The sequence below is a fragment of the Carya illinoinensis genome, chromosome 1 (genome assembly GCF_018687715.1).
Source record: "Carya illinoinensis cultivar Pawnee chromosome 1, C.illinoinensisPawnee_v1, whole genome shotgun sequence".
Classification (NCBI taxonomy): Eukaryota; Viridiplantae; Streptophyta; class Magnoliopsida; order Fagales; family Juglandaceae; genus Carya; species Carya illinoinensis.
Genome location: NC_056752.1, coordinates 41,869,442 through 41,890,121, shown reverse-complemented (window position 1 = coordinate 41,890,121; position 20,680 = coordinate 41,869,442). Strand labels below are relative to the sequence as shown.

The window sequence follows — 20,680 nt, the reverse complement described above, 5'->3', positions numbered from 1 at the left end:
TCACAGATAAAAGAGTACGTTAGTTCATTAAACAAATAGAGTAACATATAAATGTATTGACATACATATCACAAAAACAGTGTAATTAGTTTTGTTTTACTGTTTGTTTTTCACATGCGCTTGGTTTGGGGACTTTTGTAACCCCCAAACTCTTTACTTGTAAAAGGTATTCCTCCTCAAAAAAAAAAAAAAAAGAGGGTTTAGAATAATATAATATAAAATAAAATAAAAAGTAGCACTCATTGAAATTGCCAAAAAAAAAAAAAAAAAGAGGTTCAGGAAGGCAAGTAGCCATTTATGATTTTCAAAATATATTTTACTAGATAATTTTTTGCAGATGTATAGATATTAGATGGTTTCTGATTTTGGGCTAAGAGGTGGTCAAGTTGAGTGCTTCATATTGATTCTTGTTTATATCTGATGCTCGTTTCATTTTGCTCCTAATTTTCTTTGATCTTGTACACTTTACCATTTGGAAAAAAGCTATGCTTCCCGCTGGGATGATTTTTTTTTTTAACTTCGTGATTAAGTAAGTGTATTTTAACAATGTTGTGATTTTTTTTTTTAAATGTTTAAGATGATAAAAGAATCATGTAAAAAAAAGCAAAAAAACCCAGCGCCCAGCGGTGGGCGTAGACCCACCCTTACCTTTTAACATCATTATGCCCCTCTGAATCCTCAATGTGGGTCTTATAAAGAAAAGAAAAGAGTGGAGCAAAATTGAAGCTGCTTCGTGAGATAAAGGAGACATACTGTTGCATCTGTATCTAAAACTCAATCTTTGAGAACTTACTAAGACTTTTATGTATTGAAATCCTTGGCTTTTAATAAAAATGTATTCCTTTTTGCTGGTTCCAGTGTTGCAGTATTTTCATCGTGAGGTCACCAATGCCTTTCGGCTGCAGAAGAGGGTTTGAGTATCAGGTTTGCAGTTTAATTTATGCAAAAAGTACAACTTTACACCCTCAAACTATGTTGTACTTTACATCCCAAACTATCAAAATTGACACATTGCACCCTCGAGCTACTAAAAATTTACACTTTGCACTCCAATTAAATTTTGGCCGTTGTGATAAATGAAAAATAGGTGATGTGGTACAATCTTCATGGTTAGATCATAATGGATGTTACAAAGTGTCAATCTGTGGTGGTTCGAGGGTACAACAAGTCAGTTTTGGTAGTTTGGGGAAACTGATAGTTTGGGGTGTGAAGTTACTGAAGTGTATTTATCCCTTACATTCATCTATTACTACTTAGTCGCTTGCAGTTATTGAATCTCAGTTCTATGTAGTCTTGCCCTTGTTTGGAATTGGTTCTTTCGTTAAATATGTGATTGTTTCGGCAAAACCAATCCACCAATACTGGGTTGTATTGCTGGGTCTACTTTGATGAGGAACGTGGCATCAAGCATTCAGATCCTTTTAACTAGCAAAGAGGTGACAAATGATACCATCGAAGCAAGACAGGAGATTCCAGTACAATAGCTATTTGTGTTTTCTTTCCTCAAAAGTCCACTGGCATTTCCTAGAAAGTGTACCAGGCATAATTAATTGGCATCTTGTGCGGGCTCAAACAAACAAGTGCTAAAACAAGTTATATTGTGAACAGAACGCTTTAAGGTAGCCATTTAATCTATTTGGAATGCAATAAACATAATGCTTTCACTTCAGAGTGGGAAAGATATAAAATCTACGCAGTTACTGGCTAAAGGCAAGGAGGCAACTGTCATCAATTTACTTTTTGCTGCAGATAAGGCGGAAAACTTGCATTTTGTTGGCAACGGAGTTGATTGTCGGTTGCAGGTTCAAGGGTATAGTCTTGTTGGTCCAATCTCTCCAGACATGGGCAGCTCGACTAGAAAGCATTGAAGTTTTTGTTCTTCTCAACCCCTCCCCCCCGGAGGGAAAACGCTCTTTGAAGATGACAAGAACAAGGGGCATCATGTTGAAGAAACATGATCGTTTCTGTTGATTCTAAATGCAATAGATTTGACTACAATGACAATCAGCCCAATGAATCAAATCGCCCTAGCTTGGCATTTTACAACTGGAAAAAAGGATGTAAAGGTCATATATTTCACATGCTAATAAAGAGTCCATGAAATCAAATTATCTATGGTACAAGAGACCACGACTATTACATGATGGGGAAAGATGTATCAAATGACCGAAACAAGCACTTTTTAACTGTAATAACTACATATTAAGAACAGTGACTGACTTGTACCGCCCCAAAGATAAGCACATCTAAGATTCAAATTACAACCACAAAGTATCATAATTAGCTAACTCACTGTCCTTCCTAGTCAGCTATTCCTTTCACTCAAGAATCCGAAGGCGGCTGCTCCTGTTGCATCTGCGGCCACATTGGCTGAGTCATGTAAGGGCGAGTCTGTTGGCCATAAAGAGCTTGATCCATTACAGGCCTGCCCACGATCATCCCAGGAGCACCAACCTGTTGAGCATGCTGAGGTGGCATGTAATAGTAAGGAAGACCCTCGCCTCCAACAGGAAGATTCCCTCTAGGGATGGATGCAAGAACTTCATCCTTCAGATCCTCCCTCGGGACAATATCGACCAGAAAATCAAATATATCAGTCCTTGTAATTGCTGCAGCGATGTCATTTTTCTGGAGTGTCCTCCTTTTGTTCTCCTCTGTGTGATTCCAAGACCGCAGCGTCAACTCCAGAATGAACATCTCACAGGCCCTGGCAAATATGACCGGAGCTTCAGCTGATATCATTCTTACATCCTCATCAGCCTTCATAATCTTCTTAATTCTAGCCAATGGCAGGCTATGGTTTTTGAAATCAGAGGTTTGCTCAATCTCTTGGTACTGATTTGCCCAAAAATTTTGGAGTTGTTGCTGCAGTTGCTGTTGCTGTTGTTGGTGAATGTGCTGATAAGCAAGTTGGTTTTGTGCAAGCTGAGCTGAAGAGGCAGAGAGACCTGCTGTCTGACTAGGAGATTGCATAGATACCACAGATCCAGGTTGGGAAGCCCCAATCATTTGGTTAGATTGATATGGGTTGAGGCCATATGACACTTGAGCTGCACTACCAATTGCTGGGGGCTGTCCATGGCCTTGCTGATGCTGATCCATACTAGTTTAGGATTGATTGGAAGATATTTATGTACAAATAAGCAACCAAAAAAGATGAAACTATTAGAAAAAAAGATAACAGTCGATAATTTCCTGTTAAAATTTACAGACATAAAATATAAACAATGAGAACAACAGCATAAGCTGTGGACCCTCCATACCGATATAGAACAAAATCTCAGGTACTCGAGCCCCATGAATTACATATGACCCAATCCTAATCTTTAGACAAATCAAATGCAGAAAGACATCTGAGATTTAATACTAGTGGTGTCTTGGAAATATTAGACATGTTGAACTGATTCTCTGAGGAAAGGGAGACCGTTACAAGCATTTTGGTTAAGTAAGTTTAGCCCTTCGTCCCTAACAACTTTATTCCAAATAGCCACGGATCTCACCGAGACTGCGGAAGTCACAAATAGCTAAGATCCCCAGATCCCATATTGAAGCTCTAAGAAATTAAGTTCAGTCTAAAGTGCGGAAGAAGCATAAACTTTTGCAATGACATCCACGAACAATCTAAATGGCAGCCAAGGTAGAAATTTGATGATATACATAGTAAGATAGCTCTATTAAAGAAATGGTATTTCCAAAATTTCCAAAAAAAAAAAACAAAACAAAAATAGAAAGAAAGAAAGAAGAAGAATAAGGGAAAAAAAAAAAAAGAGAGAGAGAGAGAGAGAAAAAAAAAAAGAAGAAGTAAGAATCGGACCAACAACTGAAACATCACAACTGGATCTCGTATCGAGCGTGTCACGACAACAAGAAGAATATCATCGTACCAAGTGATTAAAAATCTAATTTCATCGTTGTCCTGTAACCCTAACCAACACTTTTGTCCAACTACCATCTACACTCACCGAAAATTACGCAGATAAATTTCAACCAAGAACCTATGCACAAAAAAAGGAAAAAAAAAAAACTCAAAAATTGAAAAGAAAACGCGATCATCTATCTACCCAACAAATAGCTAGTGCACACAACCGGAAACAAATACATATTGCAGAAGAAAAAGAGGGTTCACCTTAGTGGATGCGTTTGGCCGAGGTTTCTGGGTCTTTGTTCCGAGTCAGTGAAACCCCAAAAGAGATCGAAGTGGGAAGATGGAGAATGGAGGAAGTGGAAGATTGACTTTATAGGTGCTGCTGTGAAGTAAATGGTTGTGGGAGGTCGTGACTCTTCCCCCGCACTATAAAAAAGCGCGACTCCCCCAACTATTAACTTTCCGTTTGACCTTTTTCATGAGCAGTTGCTTTGCATCTCCGTGAGAACCGAGAAGACTTCACCAATAAACAGAAAATATTATAAAATCACACTCTCAAAATATTAAAAATCAAATTTTAAACTTAATACTCTAAAAAATAAAAAATAAAGACTGATTTAATAATAATAATAATAATGCTATTATTCACATACAGCTCATGAATAGTTCTTTTCTGTGTCTCACTCAAAAGCTCTCTTGTAAACACAATATACTCCATATTTTTTTTCTTCTCAATTACCCTCCTTTCTTTTTTGTTTTTATAAAGCTTTACAGTGTTCTCTCTATCTCTAAAGAAGTTCAGAAGAACTACTAAGTGCCATGAGCACAGCTGTACACAGATGAAATAAAATGAAAAATATATAAATAATAATAAAATAATTTATGTGACGCTACCAAATCTTCACATATGAATATGGGGAAATAGAGACATCCAAATGATGACAACACGGGTCACACCCTATCGACGAGTGCCAAGTGTGTGTATAAGCATAAATGTGCAAAAAGAAACACGCAGCGGGTAGCAAAAGTCTCATAACTAAGTACCAGAATTTTTTTCTTAGTTTGATACAAATCTGTTCAAAACATACATATTAAAATATTACAAATCACAGATATAGTTTTAAAACTAACTACAAAGCATAACTCCAACTCAGAACTCTAGCGAAACCGCATCCTCAGGCTCAGCCTCCTTCTCCTCGAACTCTGCACCAAAATCTGCGGTACCAAAAATGGTGCCGCAGGTAAGTAAGATCCAAACGACACTAGATAAAAGCATATTAAAACTCAAACAATATGCATGAAAGAAAAGTCAATACACATGACCCGTAAAACCATATTTTTCCACGCATGCCAAAAACCCATTTGGCCCAAAAACATAACCTTTAAAACCAGTCCTTGCCATTATCCCAGATAATGGCCCAAATCAAAACCACAATTTTCTCAGAAAATGGATCACATAGCCTCAATCATACCTCGTCATTTTCTCAGAAAATGGCCCGCAACCAAAACCATAAAACCGATCCAATTATTGCATGCACTATGATCTCCTCTAGGGATCATCCGCACACTCTGGCTCCTGTGCCACACTGCAGGTAACGTCTACACGTGTGACACCTAAACGAGCAATGCCCAGTACTAGCGTTCAGCGCGTCCTTGGACCAGGCCATCCTCTAGTCCCCGCCACTCTAGAGACCACGGAGTCGACACGACAACGTTTACCGTATCGTGCGATCCGGTCGTCGCCCAACGACAACCCAGGGGATGTCACTTAGTATTATCCACTCCCGAGTGATCAGAGGAGCTCCACCAAGATAATACCTCATCCCGGCTTGGGGTCGTAATACACACGTACCCGAAAATCCATTTACACCAACAAAACATGATTTTCTCAATTTAAATAAAATGCTCGTGCATGCACCATGTAAATGCAACCTCAAGGTACAAAATAACCAACCAATCACAAATCAATAAACCAAGCAACTCCGTCCTCAATCCATCCGACCCTCGAACTCCTCGGATTCAGTCCAGAATCAACCAACCAACCAGATAATTTATTGTAAGAGCAAAATATATTTAAATCTAAAAGTAGAGTTTGAAAAATACTTACAGCGTTATATGGTATTTTTCGAAAGCTCGCGGCGTTGCAAACGGCGGAGAAAAAGCAACGTAACAGTGTATTTTACACTGGGGTCGTGGGTAATAAATTACCCACTTTCGAACGGAGACAAACCAAGACACGAAATTGATAGGGAATGGCCTTGAGATATTTATGAAGCTAAAGGAAGTGAGCTTTGGCCGTGGGTGGCGGTGGAAGAGCTTAAAGGGGCTGAACGGAGTTGAGCTCGTGGGAGCTGCTCCAGCAAAGGATTGGAGCCGGAATTGGGTGGGTTAGGTCGGCAAGAGATAGGGGAAGAAGCTGTGAAGAGGTGGTGGCTGGAGGTGGAGCGATGGCGCCGGAATCGGCAAAAAGCCGTGTGGAAAGAAAGGGATGTAGGAGGCTAACGACGGCTCGGATGAATGAGATTTTTGGTGGAGGTGTTCACCGGCCGAAGGGGGTTCGAATGGTGGGGGTGGTGTTGACCATGGTGGCCGGACGGCACTGGGTCGGGGCTGGAAGGCTGACGGCGACGGGAGGAGAAAGAAGCAGCTGGGCGTACGCGGGAGAGAAGAGAAAAAGAAGAAGAAAAAAGAAAGAAAGAAGAATGAAAGAAAAGGGAAAAGGAAAAAGGAAAAAGGGAAAAAGAAAAAAAGAGAGAAAAGAAAAGAAATGAGGTCTAACCCTCACTCCGGAATCCAAAAACTGATCCGCCTAAACGATTTTAAAAAACATAAAACGACTAAAATAAATTAAATACTACATCAAATAAAATAAAATCAATTTAAAATATAATAATTTAAAATAAAAGAACCAATATATTAATTAAATTAAAAACACCCTTTCAGTGAAAATACACATAAAAAGGGTCATCACATCCTTCCCCCCTTAAAAACAAATTTCTTCCTCGAAATTTACAAGATCAAACACCAACTTGAAACAAGTCACATAATTCCACTGAGATCAAGTTTAAACAACATACCGTCATTTACTCAAATAAGTAGGGGTACTGCTCCCTCATGTCAGCTACTCTCTCTTAAGAGAAATCTTGAGCTAACGGATCTCCACATGCCACCTTAACCAAAGGTATCGTTTTGGACCTCAACTGTTGCTCTTTCCAATCCATGATCTGTGACGGAACAACCTCATAAGTAAGGTCCGATTGCAACTGAATACTCTCTGGGTCGACAAAGCGCAGCTCTTGTTGTCCAAAACTCTTCTTCAAGGATGATACATGGAACACATCATGAATATCCCCAAAATATTCTGGCAAAGCAACTCTATAAGCGATGGACCCTACCTTCTCCAAAATCTAAAAAGGGCCGACATACCTCGGATCCAGTTTCCTCTTTTTACCAAAACGCTTAACTCCTTTCATGGGAGAGACTTTGAGATAAACCCAATCACCTTTTTCAAAAGATAACTCTCTCCTCCTGGTATCAGCGTAGCTTTTCTGAGGACTCTGAGCTGCAGTCATTTTATCCCTGATGATCCGAACTTGGCTTTGCATCTCTTGAATTATTTCTGGCCCAATTATTTTATTCTCCCTGACTTCATCCCAACACAGAGGCGACCTGCACTTCCTCCCATAAAGAGCTTCATAAGGAGCCATCTGAATGGTCGCATGGAAGCTATTATTATAAGCAAATTCTATGAGCGGCAAGTAATTTTTCCAACTCTCTTGAAATTCCATGACACATGCTCGCAACATGTCTTCAAGGGTCTGAATAGTGCGCTTTGATTGGCCGTCTGTCTGCGGGTAATATGCAGTATTGAACTTTAACTTAGTACCCAATGCTGCCTGCAAACTTTTCCAAAACTGAGGCGTGAACCTTCAGTCCCGATCCGACACAATACTCTTCGGTATACTGTGCAATCGCACTATCTCCTTTACGTACAAGCGAATCAACTTACCCAAGAAATCGGTGTTATTAACAGGCAAGAAGTGAGCACTCTTCGTTAACCGGTCAACAATCACCCAAACAGAATTCTTTCCACTAGGAGTCCTCGGTAAGCCCACTACAAAATCCATCGTGATGTCGTCCCACTTCCACTCAGGAATAGGGAGAGGTTGGAGCATACCGGCGAGTCTTTGATGTTCGGCCTTGACTTGACGGAATATGTGGCATCTTTCGATATACAAGGCAATATCTTTCTTCATTCCAGCCCACCAATAATTTTTCTTCAAGTCCTGGTACATCTTCGTACTACCAGGATGGACTGAATAAGGGGCCGCATGAGCTTCTGCCATGATCCGCTTCTTGAATTCTAAATCTTTGGGGACCACTCTACGATCTCGGAACCGAGAAATTCCATCTTTATCCATACTATAATGCAACGACCCTCAAGATTTTCTGACTCTTTTTCTGATATCCAACAGCTTCAGATCCTGCCTTTGAAGAGTTTTCAATTCCTCAAAATCAGCCACTCGAATAGTAAGAATTGAAGATAATAATTCCTCTTGCTGTGAACTTTCAATGAGGAGTCTTCTCATCCCGCAAAGCAAAGAATCCAATTCTGACGACTCAGCCTTATCTTCCAAGTGCGATTTTTGACTCAAAGCATCCGCAACTATATTTGCCTTCCCCGGATGATACTTGATCTCGCACTGGTAGTCACTAATTAACTCTAGCTATCACCTCTGCCTCATGTTTAGATTCTTCTAGGAAAACAAGTGCTTCAAGCTCTTGTGATCAGTGTATACTTCGCAAGCTTCCCCATACAAAAAGTGCCGCCAGATTTTAAGATCAAATACAATCGCAGCCAGTTCCAAATCGTACGTCAGATAATTCGTCTCATGATCCTTTAGCTGTCGGGATGCATAAGCAACAACACATCCTTCCTGCATAAGGATACAACCCAATCCAAATTTAGACGCATCACTAAAGACTACAAATGGCTTATGCGGTTCTGAAAGTGTCAACACTGGTGCAGTAGTCAATTTATTCTTCAATTCTTGGAAGCTTCTCTCACACTTGTCTGACCAAATAAATTCTGCATTCTTTCTAGTTAAAGCTATGAGAGGTCTGGATAGGCGAGAAAATCCCTCCACAAATTTTTGGTAATATCCGGCAAGTCCCAAGAAACTCCGAATCTCACGCACTGTCGTCAGACGCTGCCATGACAAAATAACTTCCACCTTACTAGGATCAACAGCCACTCCGTCTCGGAAAATCACATGCCCAAGAAATCTGACTTCCTCCAACCAGAATTCACACTTGCTGAGCTTGGCATACAACTGGTGTTCTCTTAATTTCTTAAGAACTAGACGAAGATGATAAACATGCTCTTCAAAATTTCAAGAATAAATCAGAATATCATCAATGAACACTACCACAAAGGAATCCAAATAAGGTCGAAATACCCGATTCATTAAATCCATGAAAGCAACAGGGGCATTGGCTAACCCAAACGGCATCACCTTAAATTCATAATGCCCATATCTCGACCTGAAAGCAGTTTTGGGCACATCCTTGTCCCTTATCCTCAATTGGTAGTATCCTGACCTCAAATTAATCTTCGAGAACACAGCTGCTCCTTGAAGCTGATCAAACAAATCATCGATCCGTGGGAGAGGATATTTATTCTTGATGGTCACCTTATTCAATTCCCGATAATCGATGCACATACGGAGGGTTCCGTCTTTCTTTTTAACAAACAGCACTGGCGCACCCCACGGCGAAGTACTTGGTTGAATGAACCCCTTATCTACCAGCTCTTGCAACTGAGTCTTCAACTCTTTTAGTTTAGCCGATGCCATGTGGTAAGGAGCTTTATGTACAGGAGCCGCTCCAGGTTCCAAATCTATAACAAACTCCATTTCACGAACAGGGGGTAACCCAAGCAAATCATCCACAAATACGTCGGGAAATTCTTCCACAATTGGAATATCTACCAACTTCTTCTTCTCAGACGGCGTAGACACCATCTGGACTAAGAAGGCATCCGCTCCCCATGCAATCTCTCTTCTTGCTTGAGTTGCCGATATAATTACCGGTTTTTCTTTTAACTTACTCTCCGCAAATTCCAGACAATCACCATCTGGAAGCTGAAAGCTAATTACCCGACTTCTGTAATTAATACTTGCAGAATATCGGTATAGCCAATCCATCCCAAGGATGATATCAAAACCCAATAACTTAAACACAACCAAATCAGCATCCAAAAACCTTCTATCAAAATTTAATGGACAACCCAAAGCAACCTTGGAACACCATACCACTTCACCATTTGGTAGAGTCACTACCAATGACTTTTGGCAAAGGTTCTGTAACCAAATTACACATCCGAGTGAAAGTGGAAGATACAAACGACTGTGATGCACCCAAATCAAACAAAGTGCAAGCATAAAACTCATATAAACGAACTCTCCCTAAACCAAACACATTAACCCATGAAATAAATAAAAAAAATAAAACAAAGAAGAAATCAAAATACACCAAAAATCAAATCCAATCATTAAATTAAATTAGATTCATACCTGTAATTATTTCAGCATCATGGGTCGCTGGCGCCTCATCATCAACATCTCCGGGTGTGACAGCATAAACCCGGACTTGCACTATTTGCCTTTGATTTGTCCTTCCACCACGTCTACCTCCACGGCTTCCTTGAGCTGGCCTAGGACACTCACGAGCAAAGTGACCCTGCTGGCCACAATTATAGCATCGAGCCCCACCAGAAGGGCACTCACTCACATGGGCTCTATTACAAACTCCGTAAACTAGCACTCGTCCTCCCATACGAACACCCGAGGCCGCTTGCGGTCGAGTCCCGGTCTGCTGAACAAATTTCTGAGAAGAACCAGAGCTACTTCCTTCGCTTGAAAAACTCCGCCTCTTATGTCCTGGAGGGGAGCCCATACTCAGATTATTCTCTTGCTCTGCAAGAGTGGCCAAGTCCACTAAATCCTGAAAAGTGAAAATCCTGTGACAGACCACCGTCCGGCGTATATCAGGACGTAGACCCTCCTGGAAACGCTCGGCTTGCATTTCCTCTGTGGCGATGAGATGGGGAGCAAATCGCCCAAGTTCTATAAATCTTCGGGCATACTGTTCCACAGTCATGCTCCCTTGGACCAAACTTGAGAACTCTCTTACCTTTTGTCACCTCACAGAAGCGGGAAAGAATCGATCTTTAAATTCTTTCTTGAAGCGCTACCAGGTCACAGCGGCAAAAGACCTCAATTCTGACTCTAGCATCACTCTTTTTGTATCCCACCACTCAGAAGCGGTGCCTTGCAACAGATAGCTGGCGTAGAGTACTTGTTGCGCCTCAGTGCAGCCACATACTTCAAAAGTTCTCTCTAAATCTTTGACCCACTTTCCAGCCCATATTGAATCCTCTTCTCCCGTGAAGGGTGGAGTTCTATGCGCCAGAAAGCGCTCATAGGTGCATCCAGCTTGCACCACGCTACTAGGCCCTCCTGAGTATAGCCAAGGTCTTCCCTGTTGTGGCCTAAAATTCTATTGCATGAACTCAGTCATCTGCCGTATTGCTTGGGCTATGGAATCATCTCTCGGTGCATCGTCCCGAGGCCCTTGAGTAGATTTTCTTGGTCTCACCATCTTCCTACCACAACACAACCTTTGACCCCTTTAAGAAAACAAATAAAAAACAACAATATAAAACCAAAAACCAAAACCACATAACAAGAAACAAAAAAAAAAAACCAGTATGCAATAACATAACTAAATAAATAAAAACAAGCAAACAAGCTCAAATAAATAAAACAAATAAAACAAATCAAATAGCAACTTTACTTAAAATAAATTTTAAAACACAACTTTAAAAGCTTTCTGGTCTTACACCTACGGGACATGTGGTTTTACCCAGAGTCAAACTGCTCTGATACCACCTGTGACGCCACCAAATCCCTACATACGGATACGGGGAAATCGAGACATCCGGATGATGACAACACGGGTCACCACCCTACCGATGAGTGCCAAGTGTGTGTATAAGCACAAATGTGCAAAAGGAAACACGCAGCGGGTAACAAAAGTCTCATAACTAAATACCAGAATTTTTTTCTTAGTTTGATACAAAACTGTTCAAAACATACATATTAAAATATTACAAATCACAGATATAGTTTTAAAACCAACTACAAAGCATAACTCCAACTCAGAACTCCGGCGGAGCCGCATCCTCGGGCTCAACCTCCTCCTTCTTGAACTCTGTACCAAAATCTATGGTACTAAAAATGGTGCTGCAGGTAAGTAAGATCCAAACACCACTAGATAAAAGCATATTAAAACTCAAACACTATGCATGAAAGAAAAGCTAATGTACATGACCCGTAAAACCATATTTTTCCACGCACGCCAAAAACCCATTTGGCCCAAAAACATAACCTTTAAAACCAATCATCACCATTATCCCAGATAATGGCTCAAATCAAAACCACCATTTTTCCAGAAAACGGATCACATAGCCTCAATCATACCTCGCCATTTTTCCAGAAAATGGCCCAAATCACATAGCCTCAATCATACCTCGTCATTTTCTCAGAAAATGACCCGCAACCAAAACCATAAAACCAATCCAATTATTGCATGCACTATGATCTCCCCTAGGGATCATCCGCACACTCTGGCTCTTGTGCCACACTGCAGGTAACATCTACACGTGTGACACCTAAACGAGCGATGCCCAGTACTCGCGCTCAACGGGTCCCTGGACCAGGTCATCCTCTAGTTCCCGCCACTCTAGGGACCACAGAGTCGACACGACAACGTTACTGTATCGTGCGATCCGGTCATCGTCCAGCGACAACCTAGGGGATGTCACTCAGTATTATCCACTTCCGAGTGATCAGATGAGCTCCACCGAGATAATACTCCATCTCGATTTGGGGTCGTGATACACACGCACCCGAAAATCCATTTACGCCAACAAAACATGATTTTCTCAATTTAAATAAAATGCTCGTGCATGCACCATGTAAATGCAACCTCAAGGCACAAAACAACCAATCAATCACAAATCAATAAACCAAGCAACTTCGTCATCAATTCATCCGACCCCCGAACTCCTCAGATTCAGTCCGGAATCAACCAACCAACCAGATGATTTATTGTAAGAGAAAGATATATTTAAATCTAAAAGTAGAGTTTGAAAAATACTTACAGCGCTATACAGTATTTTTCAAAAGCTCGCGGCGTTGCAAACGGTGGAGAAAAAGCAACGTAACAGTGTATTTTACACTGTGGCCGTAGGTAATAAATTACCCACTTTTAAATGGGGACAAACCAAGACACAAAATTGATAGAAAATGGCCTTGAGATGTTTATGAAGTTAAAGGAAGTGAGTTTTGGCCGTGGGTGGCGGTGGAAGAGCTTAAAGGGACTGAACAGAGTTGAGCTCGTGGGAGCTGCTCCGACAACGGATCGGTGCTGGAATTGGGTGGGTTAGGTTGGCAAGAGGTAGGGGAAGAAGCTATGAAGAGGTGGTGGCCGGAGGTGAAGCGACGGCGCCGGAATCGGCAAAAAGCCGTGCAGAAAGAAAGAGTTGTAGGAGGCTAACAGCGGCTCGGATGGAGGAGATTTTTGGTGGAGGTGTTCACCGGCCGAAGAGGGTTCGAATGGTGGGGGTGGTGTTGACCATGGCGGCCAGACGGCACTGGGTCGGGGCTGGAAGGCTGATGGCGACGAGAGGAGAAAGAAGCAGCTAGGCGTACGCGAGAGAGAAGAGAAAAAGAAGAAGAAAAAAGAAAGAAAGAAGAAGGAAAGAAAAGGAAAAATGGGAAAAAAAATGAGGTCCAACCCTCACTCCGGAATCTAAAAACTGATCCGCTGAAAACGATTTTAAAAAACATAAAACGACTAAAATAAATTAAACACTACATCAAATAAAATAAAATCAATTTAAAATAAAAGAACCAATATATTAACTAAATTAAAAACACCCATTCAGTGAAAATACACGTAAAAACGGGTCATCACAATTTAAATTAAGATATTTTATGAAATTTTAGAAAAGGAGAGAGAGAAAAAATTAAATAAAAATATTCTAAAATTAAAATATTTTTAGAATATTATTTTTTAATATTATTTTTATTTTTATATTTGAAAAAATTGAATTATTTTTTGTGTTTTATTTGAAAGTTTAAAAAAATTATAATAATTAGATAATTATTAAGTGAAAAGGTTAAAAATTTAAAAATTTGAAATTGAAAATATTTATATTTGAATGACGTTTGAATATTGAGATGTAAGTATTTGTGAAACCAAACCAGGCTCTAAGAATAGAAATACTGTTTTGAAAGGAAAAAAACACTTGAGATTAATGCGTAGAGAGAGAAAGGAGAAGATTTTTACCTTTCATTTAACGTATCATTCGTAGGTAATTAAGAAAAATGATTCAATTACAACTATTTTGCAATTATTTTATAACTCTACATAAAATTAAGGGTAATTCTATAATATTGATTTTTTTTAATAGGGTAGTATGATTATATCGGTTAGATTGAAAATAAATTATAAAATAATTATAAGGTCTTGTTTGGACTTGAAAAGTATTTCATCTTATCATTATAATTTTTTTAAATTTTTACATTAAATATAATAAATAATTTAATTTGTTTAAATTTTAAAATAATAATAATATTAAAAAAATAATATTTTATTTAACTATCATCTTTTATCTAAAATTATCTTAATCCAGTCTTAAATGTATTACCCGATAATTAATGGTTAGAAATTAATTAAGCATTAGTCTTTAATTGGCCCCACAGCGCATACACCTGACATAAAGTGTCCATATGGAGAAGCATTAGAAAAGGCTAACCATTCACAAAAGAGTTAGGTCCAATTATCGTGTCCTTCAATCTCTTGTCTTATCATCACATGATTAACTCCTAATTCCTTTCTTTTCTCAGCATTTTTTTTTTCGGCAAGCAATGTCACCAACAAAACATATATATATTTAAATTTTTTGTATCATATGATAAAGAATAAATGCCATTTTCGTGGTATGCTTGATTCCATCATCGACCCACCTCTTAACAATAATATTAAAACATTATGCACTATAAAATAAAATTAAAAAAATAATCCATTGACCACCCCTAAGTATATATATATATACACCTTAAAAACCATAACATTCATGTATCTTTTGTAGCTTTGTTACTTCCCGAACAGTCGCAGTGTACTTCTATGCTATCAAAAAAAAAAAAGAAACCATTGACTAAATATATCTAAATAATTAAATACTCATATATTAAACATTGCAGCTTAAAGTAAAAGGGTAAAAGATCAAGATGGTTAAAAGCAGGAGATGCTAAAGATGTAGACACAGTTGCGTTTGACGTTTGCAAGAAATCAATAATGCAAATAAATTTTAATTGGTAAGAAGTCTCTCGCATCAGCATTTAAGGAATCAGAATATCAGACACCAACCTAATGCGTCATTGTGCGCCCTCCACGAGTATAACCTTTTGTATTCCCAAAGTATTTCATTTGATCAATACAATTTTTTAAATTTTATACAAAATATAATAAAAAAAATTAATTTTTTTTAATTTTAAAATAATAATAATATTAAAAAATAATATTATAATAATATTTTATTTTTTAAAAACTAGGCCATGTCCCATTTAAATAATCCGGAAAATCACCATTTAAATAAAATTGTTTAATTAAATTGAATAAAAAAATTTAACCATTTATTGTCAGTTAATCTTGAAAAATGTATATGATTTTGATATTCAGTCCAGCAAAATATTGTTGATGGGGCCATCAGGTGACATAATCTATCTTTTCTTGGCGATGAATTGATTAGAATATGGTTCACGGGCCTGGTAGCGCACCCTACCAAACCCAATTCAAACATTTGCATCAAAACCTTCCTCACACAGACTTGGAATCAAAAGAAAAGGGGGAAGAAATAAAAAACAGTACTTTATTACTTATGAGACTAGCAATTACAACTGTACATTCGTTCAAGCTAGAGCAAAGCATAACTTAATATCACAAAACTACCCACAAAAACCAAACCATTTCCATTACCAACAGTTGTTATCACTCGTTCAGCTATTTTACATGGCCACTGGAGCATGGAGGATGCATCAGTCTTTGCCATATAAAAACCCACCCTTTCCAGCCAAATTGGATTAGACTTTGTTTTATCACTCACTCTGTGGCTGCAACAACCGCTGGCCCTTCCACCTGAAATTTTCAGCCCCACCATTTTGAGTCATTGACAAATCAGTACAACAGAATTTCATAATATGCGGGGGGTTTGAACTCCATCAGACTCCTTAGCTGGTGTACACACCTAAATCCATGCCCCAAAAAATGGAAGAACAAATATAAATACACACACAATACAAATGGAGATGACACCAATTTGCTATGTTAAGTCTCTCTCATAGCTGACAAAACACCCTTCTTTTCATACTTTCATGTCCACCAACAAACCAATGGTGTATAAACCAATTTGCTAATTGTAGATCAAACGAATTGAAATCTCTCTTAGAATTCTCCTATTCAAACGATATTTATTATTGTTTGTGTAGTCTGACAGATAGTATTAAATGTTGTGTGTATGTTCTTTTCGAACTAAAACTTATTATAGATTATATATGTATGGTTACTGTTGAAGTATATGACTCATAGTGAAAGTAGACGAATGCTGGAGTGAGCGGAGTGGAGGAACATGGCATTTACCCTTTGGGATTGATACATTGTCAGGAACGCTAACTAGGTTGGGGGTGCAATGGCCAGGTATGGAGTATTTTTGTAATTTTCCATAAATACATCTAGGATTAGTACAAATACACATTATGTAACCCTACTTTATTATTAGTGAATTTCAACACCGCTCACTCCTGTGGACGTAAACATATCACCAAACCACGCTAAATCCCTATGTTGATTTCTATTATTTTTTTCTTTTGATTATTCTATACAATTCATCAGTAATTGCTGCACGTTTCACAACAATTACCTTTATATTATTAGACAGGACAAAGTAAATGGCAGACATGAGAGGATACTAATGACAGGATGATCCGGAGCAAATTACAAACTCGTACCAAAAGCGTGTATAAAAATGTGTACCTTGAATGTCGCACCCCAGATCTCTTCATCATTAGCAGGAACCGCGGTGACCTTATTCTTTGGGTTCTCATAGCTCCTCAGTTCTCCTACGGTCGTAGAGAAGAAACATCCTATCGAATCCCAAGCAGAATTGTGAACATAGTGAATTAGAGAACAACGACAGAGACAAGATAATGGAAAAAATCTCAATTCAATTTGAATTGTAAGAAAGTAAAATCCTATTTTGATTTTGTTCAAAGTATCCTCCACATACACAAGCAAGTCTATGACATATTTCTCACCCACCTTGAGGGAAAGAAGCAAGTGACTTGCCACAAGCACCTTGAAGCAATTCTGCATTGTCAGCAAAAGCCACATATCCATCAGCAGTGATTCCCCAATACAGAGGAACCTTACCATATTGGTCCTGTAACACCACCAACACCACTCAATTAGAAACCAATTATAAATAGCTATTAGCTTTAATGGAGGCATTTGTCAGTGGGTAGGCAGTGCTAACTTACAGAAGCAACAAAGAGGGTTGAGGTAGACTTGTCAAAGACTACGAATGCGAAACTCCCGCTAAGGTGGCCAACAACGTGGTTGGGAGGGTAAGGTGCACGGTCACGGAGTGCCTTGTAAGCCTCAATGACCAAGACCACCTCGTTCGCAGACTTGGCAAGGCCATATTGCTGCTTCAAACTTCCCAAGTTGTCGAGGGCTCCCTCAAACAAGCAGAATATCTCATCCTTCACTGCAAATGACCTGCCATTTTCCTATCCGGATTAGTTATACACTAAGATTTCCAATTAAAGTTAGTCATGAACCTTACAAAAAATACAACAAACACATGAAACGTGAGAGCTATATAGTTCCAAAAACGAACATGTTTTCCGTATAATTGTTTTTTCACTCCTCTATAAGTAGAGAATATCGCAATTTCTTCGTAAAAATAAATTTATAAATTATCATGATTTTATATAATACATTATATTTAATTTAAATAAAAATAATTTTATCATCTAACATACCATTTCACAATAATTTATGAATTTACAAAGCATTCCTAGCCTGGTTTCCGTATCATAATAACACGAAGGAACACCGGAAAAGTGGTAATTCCGTGACTGGAGTCCGATCTCCTACTACTTGTAACACCCATTTTTGTATAATTTATTCTATCTTTTTTTCCCCACATACCTATCTGTCGGCCTATCTATCTCGCCGACGTGGCATTTTTGGGTCCCTCCAACTTGACTCTTGGAATCCTTATCCTGATTCCACCAACTCTATCCAGATCCCACCTGCTTTCTCCATTCCAATCCAAAAAAGTCTTACGGCACTCTCACTCAAATTGATATTATATTTAAATAATTTATTATTTAGATAAATAATACGAAAAATCATTTACAATACAAGAGCAGGAAAAAAAATCCCCCACACAAAAATACAATATTTCAACCTCCTATCCAAAAAGATATTTAGAAAGATAGCCGTAACTTGCAAGCCTCTTGTACCCACAGCAAATTGTTCGTGGCCGTGACCCGTGCAACATGCGTGCAATATTAAAGATAGAAAAATTTTAAACATAAGTCCACCTGTCACATTTTTAAAATTTCTTTTTATCAAATATTTTAATAATGAATAAAAGAATTTAAATTAGTTTAAAATAATAATCTAAAAAAAATATGTGATATATGATGTATAGACTTATGTATAGCAAAACTCTTTAAAATATTATCAAATAAAGTAAAATTACTCATCATTTTAATTTTTATAATCTTCTCATCATTTCATAATATGATATTAGATAATTAAATATTATTATTTTTACTTATAAACCTATTATCTAATATCACATTATAAAATAATGAAAATATGATAAAAATTAAGATGATGAATAGATTTTTCTACATGCTCTCGCCATAAAAAATACAAATTTTTGTTATTTTTAATTTGTACTTATTGATATAATATAATTTAAATAATTATCGATTTAAATATTATATATGATAATTAAGGTAATGTAATAATATTATAATTAAAAATGATAAACTTTGAGCTATACATAAGATACTTCTATTTTGTGTTTAAAAAACACAACAACAAGTTCCAAAAAAAAAAATCAATAACAAAAGACAAAACTCGGTTCCTTTCAAAAGTGGGTTGGACCAATCGGTCCTCAACCAACGGCCACAACTAATTCAACCGTTCACCTCCAACTCACGTTTAAGATCATCTGACCGTCCACGTGCTGGATAATACTTAAAAACAATCTATGGCAAATCTACCACGCGTAGACACAAGCTCACAAAGTAACCCGAGACAGAGAATATTCATCAACACGTGGTAACGTACGTAAAGATCCCCGTAAACGACAAATATCTGCACATCAATTAAAATGATTGTAAAATCATGGCCGATGGATCTGCAAGGCCAACGTCCCGCGAGCTAGGCTCGTAGCATAATAATACTACCGCTCACCATTTGTCTTCTTCTCCCCAGTCCTTGCCATCAATTCGACTCCGAGACTTGAGACTATGAATTTAGCAGAAATGAATTCGATCTGAAGATTTCCGTAACTAATGGATGGCAGTGATATGAATCACAAGGACAGAGGCACACTACAAAAGCCATAGGATCATAAAGAAATCACCGTATAGGACCATATGACAAATTGATTTGGTTACTGCTTAATACTTTGCTACTTCATCTTTCCCTTTTTTTCTCAGCAACCAAACGGTCTATATTATGAGTTAGACGATGATCGACAAAAGGATGAAATTAATGTTCCCGACCGTCCGATCTCCAAACTTTGCTTTCGGATCCTTTTCCGATTAATCATCGAAAGACGGTCAGGTTTATTTGGTCCTCCCGGTTAGTCTATAAATTCTCTCTCTCTCTCTCTCTCTCTCTCTCTCTCTCAAACACGCACGCGCACACACGCACACGCACACAGTCAACTCCTCCAGGAGTACTCATTTTCCTTTCTATTTTTCCTCAACACAGAGTATGAAAGGCCGTTGTATGGCGACGCAGGCAGCCCAATTCTTTCGTTTTCCATTTTTATTTTTATACATGGTTTTTAAATGTACCTGGGCAGCAACGGGGACTCCTTGTGGTGAGTGTAGGCCAACTGGACTTCGTCTCCGACATGTATGGACACCGCGGAGGCATTGGTCTCGATGAACCGGTTCAGCAGTGCCGCAGACGTGATCTTTGGCGAAGGAGTCCGACAGCCGGCAGCCACCAGCTCTTCCGGAGGCGAAACGATCGAGCTGCTGAACACCCCCAACATCTCCGACTACAAAATTCTCCCACTCGCTAGAAAGTCCCCTCTCTTGCAAGAAATTTGAGAGCTCAGACAATGAGATCCAGAGCTGGTAAGCCTGGGTTTTGATTTATAGGCGGATGACTGAGGGCATTTCAGTATTTCAAATCACCGTGATTTTAATCATCCAATCAAGGGAAGAATGGCCACGTGATGTGTGGGGTCTACTCTAGGCGGTGATTCCTGAGGACCGTCAATAAGGACAGGGAGACGTTTTTGGGGTTTTTGGGGCCCACCTAAGGTTAAACATACGGTAATTTTATTTTTTCTACGCGCGTGAATATTGAAACTGCCCCGTTTGTTTACGTAGATGAGATAAGATTTTTTAAATAATAATAAATAAA

At 38.6% G+C, this 20,680-nt stretch overlaps 2 protein-coding genes across 5 annotated transcripts; both read right to left on the bottom strand.

Moving 5' to 3' along the window:
- Window positions 1-2,047: 2,047 nt before the first annotated feature.
- LOC122274677 (nuclear transcription factor Y subunit C-9-like) lies at window positions 2,048-4,382 on the bottom strand. Of its 3 annotated transcripts, XM_043083701.1 has the most exons (3): window positions 4,127-4,382; window positions 3,963-3,995; window positions 2,048-3,103 (listed from the first exon to the last, which is right to left on the bottom strand). In XM_043083701.1, exon 3 carries the CDS (start codon window positions 3,100-3,102, stop codon window positions 2,323-2,325), a length of 780 nt encoding a protein of 259 aa, XP_042939635.1. In that variant the 5' UTR covers window position 3,103; window positions 3,963-3,995; window positions 4,127-4,382; the 3' UTR covers window positions 2,048-2,322. The 3 variants fall into 3 exon arrangements, with proteins under 3 accessions (XP_042939635.1, XP_042939630.1, XP_042939638.1); XM_043083696.1 differs by lacking the exon at window positions 3,963-3,995; XM_043083704.1 differs by lacking the exon at window positions 3,963-3,995 and having other exon boundaries at window positions 2,048-3,093.
- Window positions 4,383-15,848: 11,466 nt separating this feature from the next.
- On the bottom strand, window positions 15,849-20,386 carry LOC122274665 (stem-specific protein TSJT1-like). Of its 2 annotated transcripts, none has more exons than XM_043083689.1 (5): window positions 20,101-20,386; window positions 17,530-17,770; window positions 17,312-17,432; window positions 17,027-17,136; window positions 15,849-16,132 (listed from the first exon to the last, which is right to left on the bottom strand). In XM_043083689.1, the coding sequence occupies exons 1-5, from the start codon at window positions 20,301-20,303 to the stop codon at window positions 16,097-16,099; spliced, it is 711 nt and encodes a 236-aa protein (XP_042939623.1). In that variant the 5' UTR covers window positions 20,304-20,386; the 3' UTR covers window positions 15,849-16,096. The 2 variants fall into 2 exon arrangements, with proteins under 2 accessions (XP_042939623.1, XP_042939616.1); XM_043083682.1 differs by having other exon boundaries at window positions 16,061-16,241.
- Between the last annotated feature and the right edge of the window lie 294 nt (window positions 20,387-20,680).

Excerpts from the sequence above, each read along its gene's own strand:
- LOC122274677 (XM_043083701.1), bottom strand. The coding sequence starts at position 3,102 with ATGGATCAGCATCAGCAAGGCCATGGACAGCCCCCAGCAATTGGTAGT.
- LOC122274665 (XM_043083682.1), bottom strand. The coding sequence starts at position 20,303 with ATGTTGGGGGTGTTCAGCAGCTCGATCGTTTCGCCTCCGGAAGAGCTG. Across the intron at positions 17,137-17,311 it reads ACTTGCTTCTTTCCCTCAAG|GATGTTTCTTCTCTACGACC; the intron begins GTGGGTGAGAAA and ends GGGATTCGATAG. Across the intron at positions 16,242-17,026 it reads TCTGGGGTGCGACATTCAAG|GTGTGTACACCAGCTAAGGA; the intron begins GTACACATTTTT and ends GCATGGATTTAG.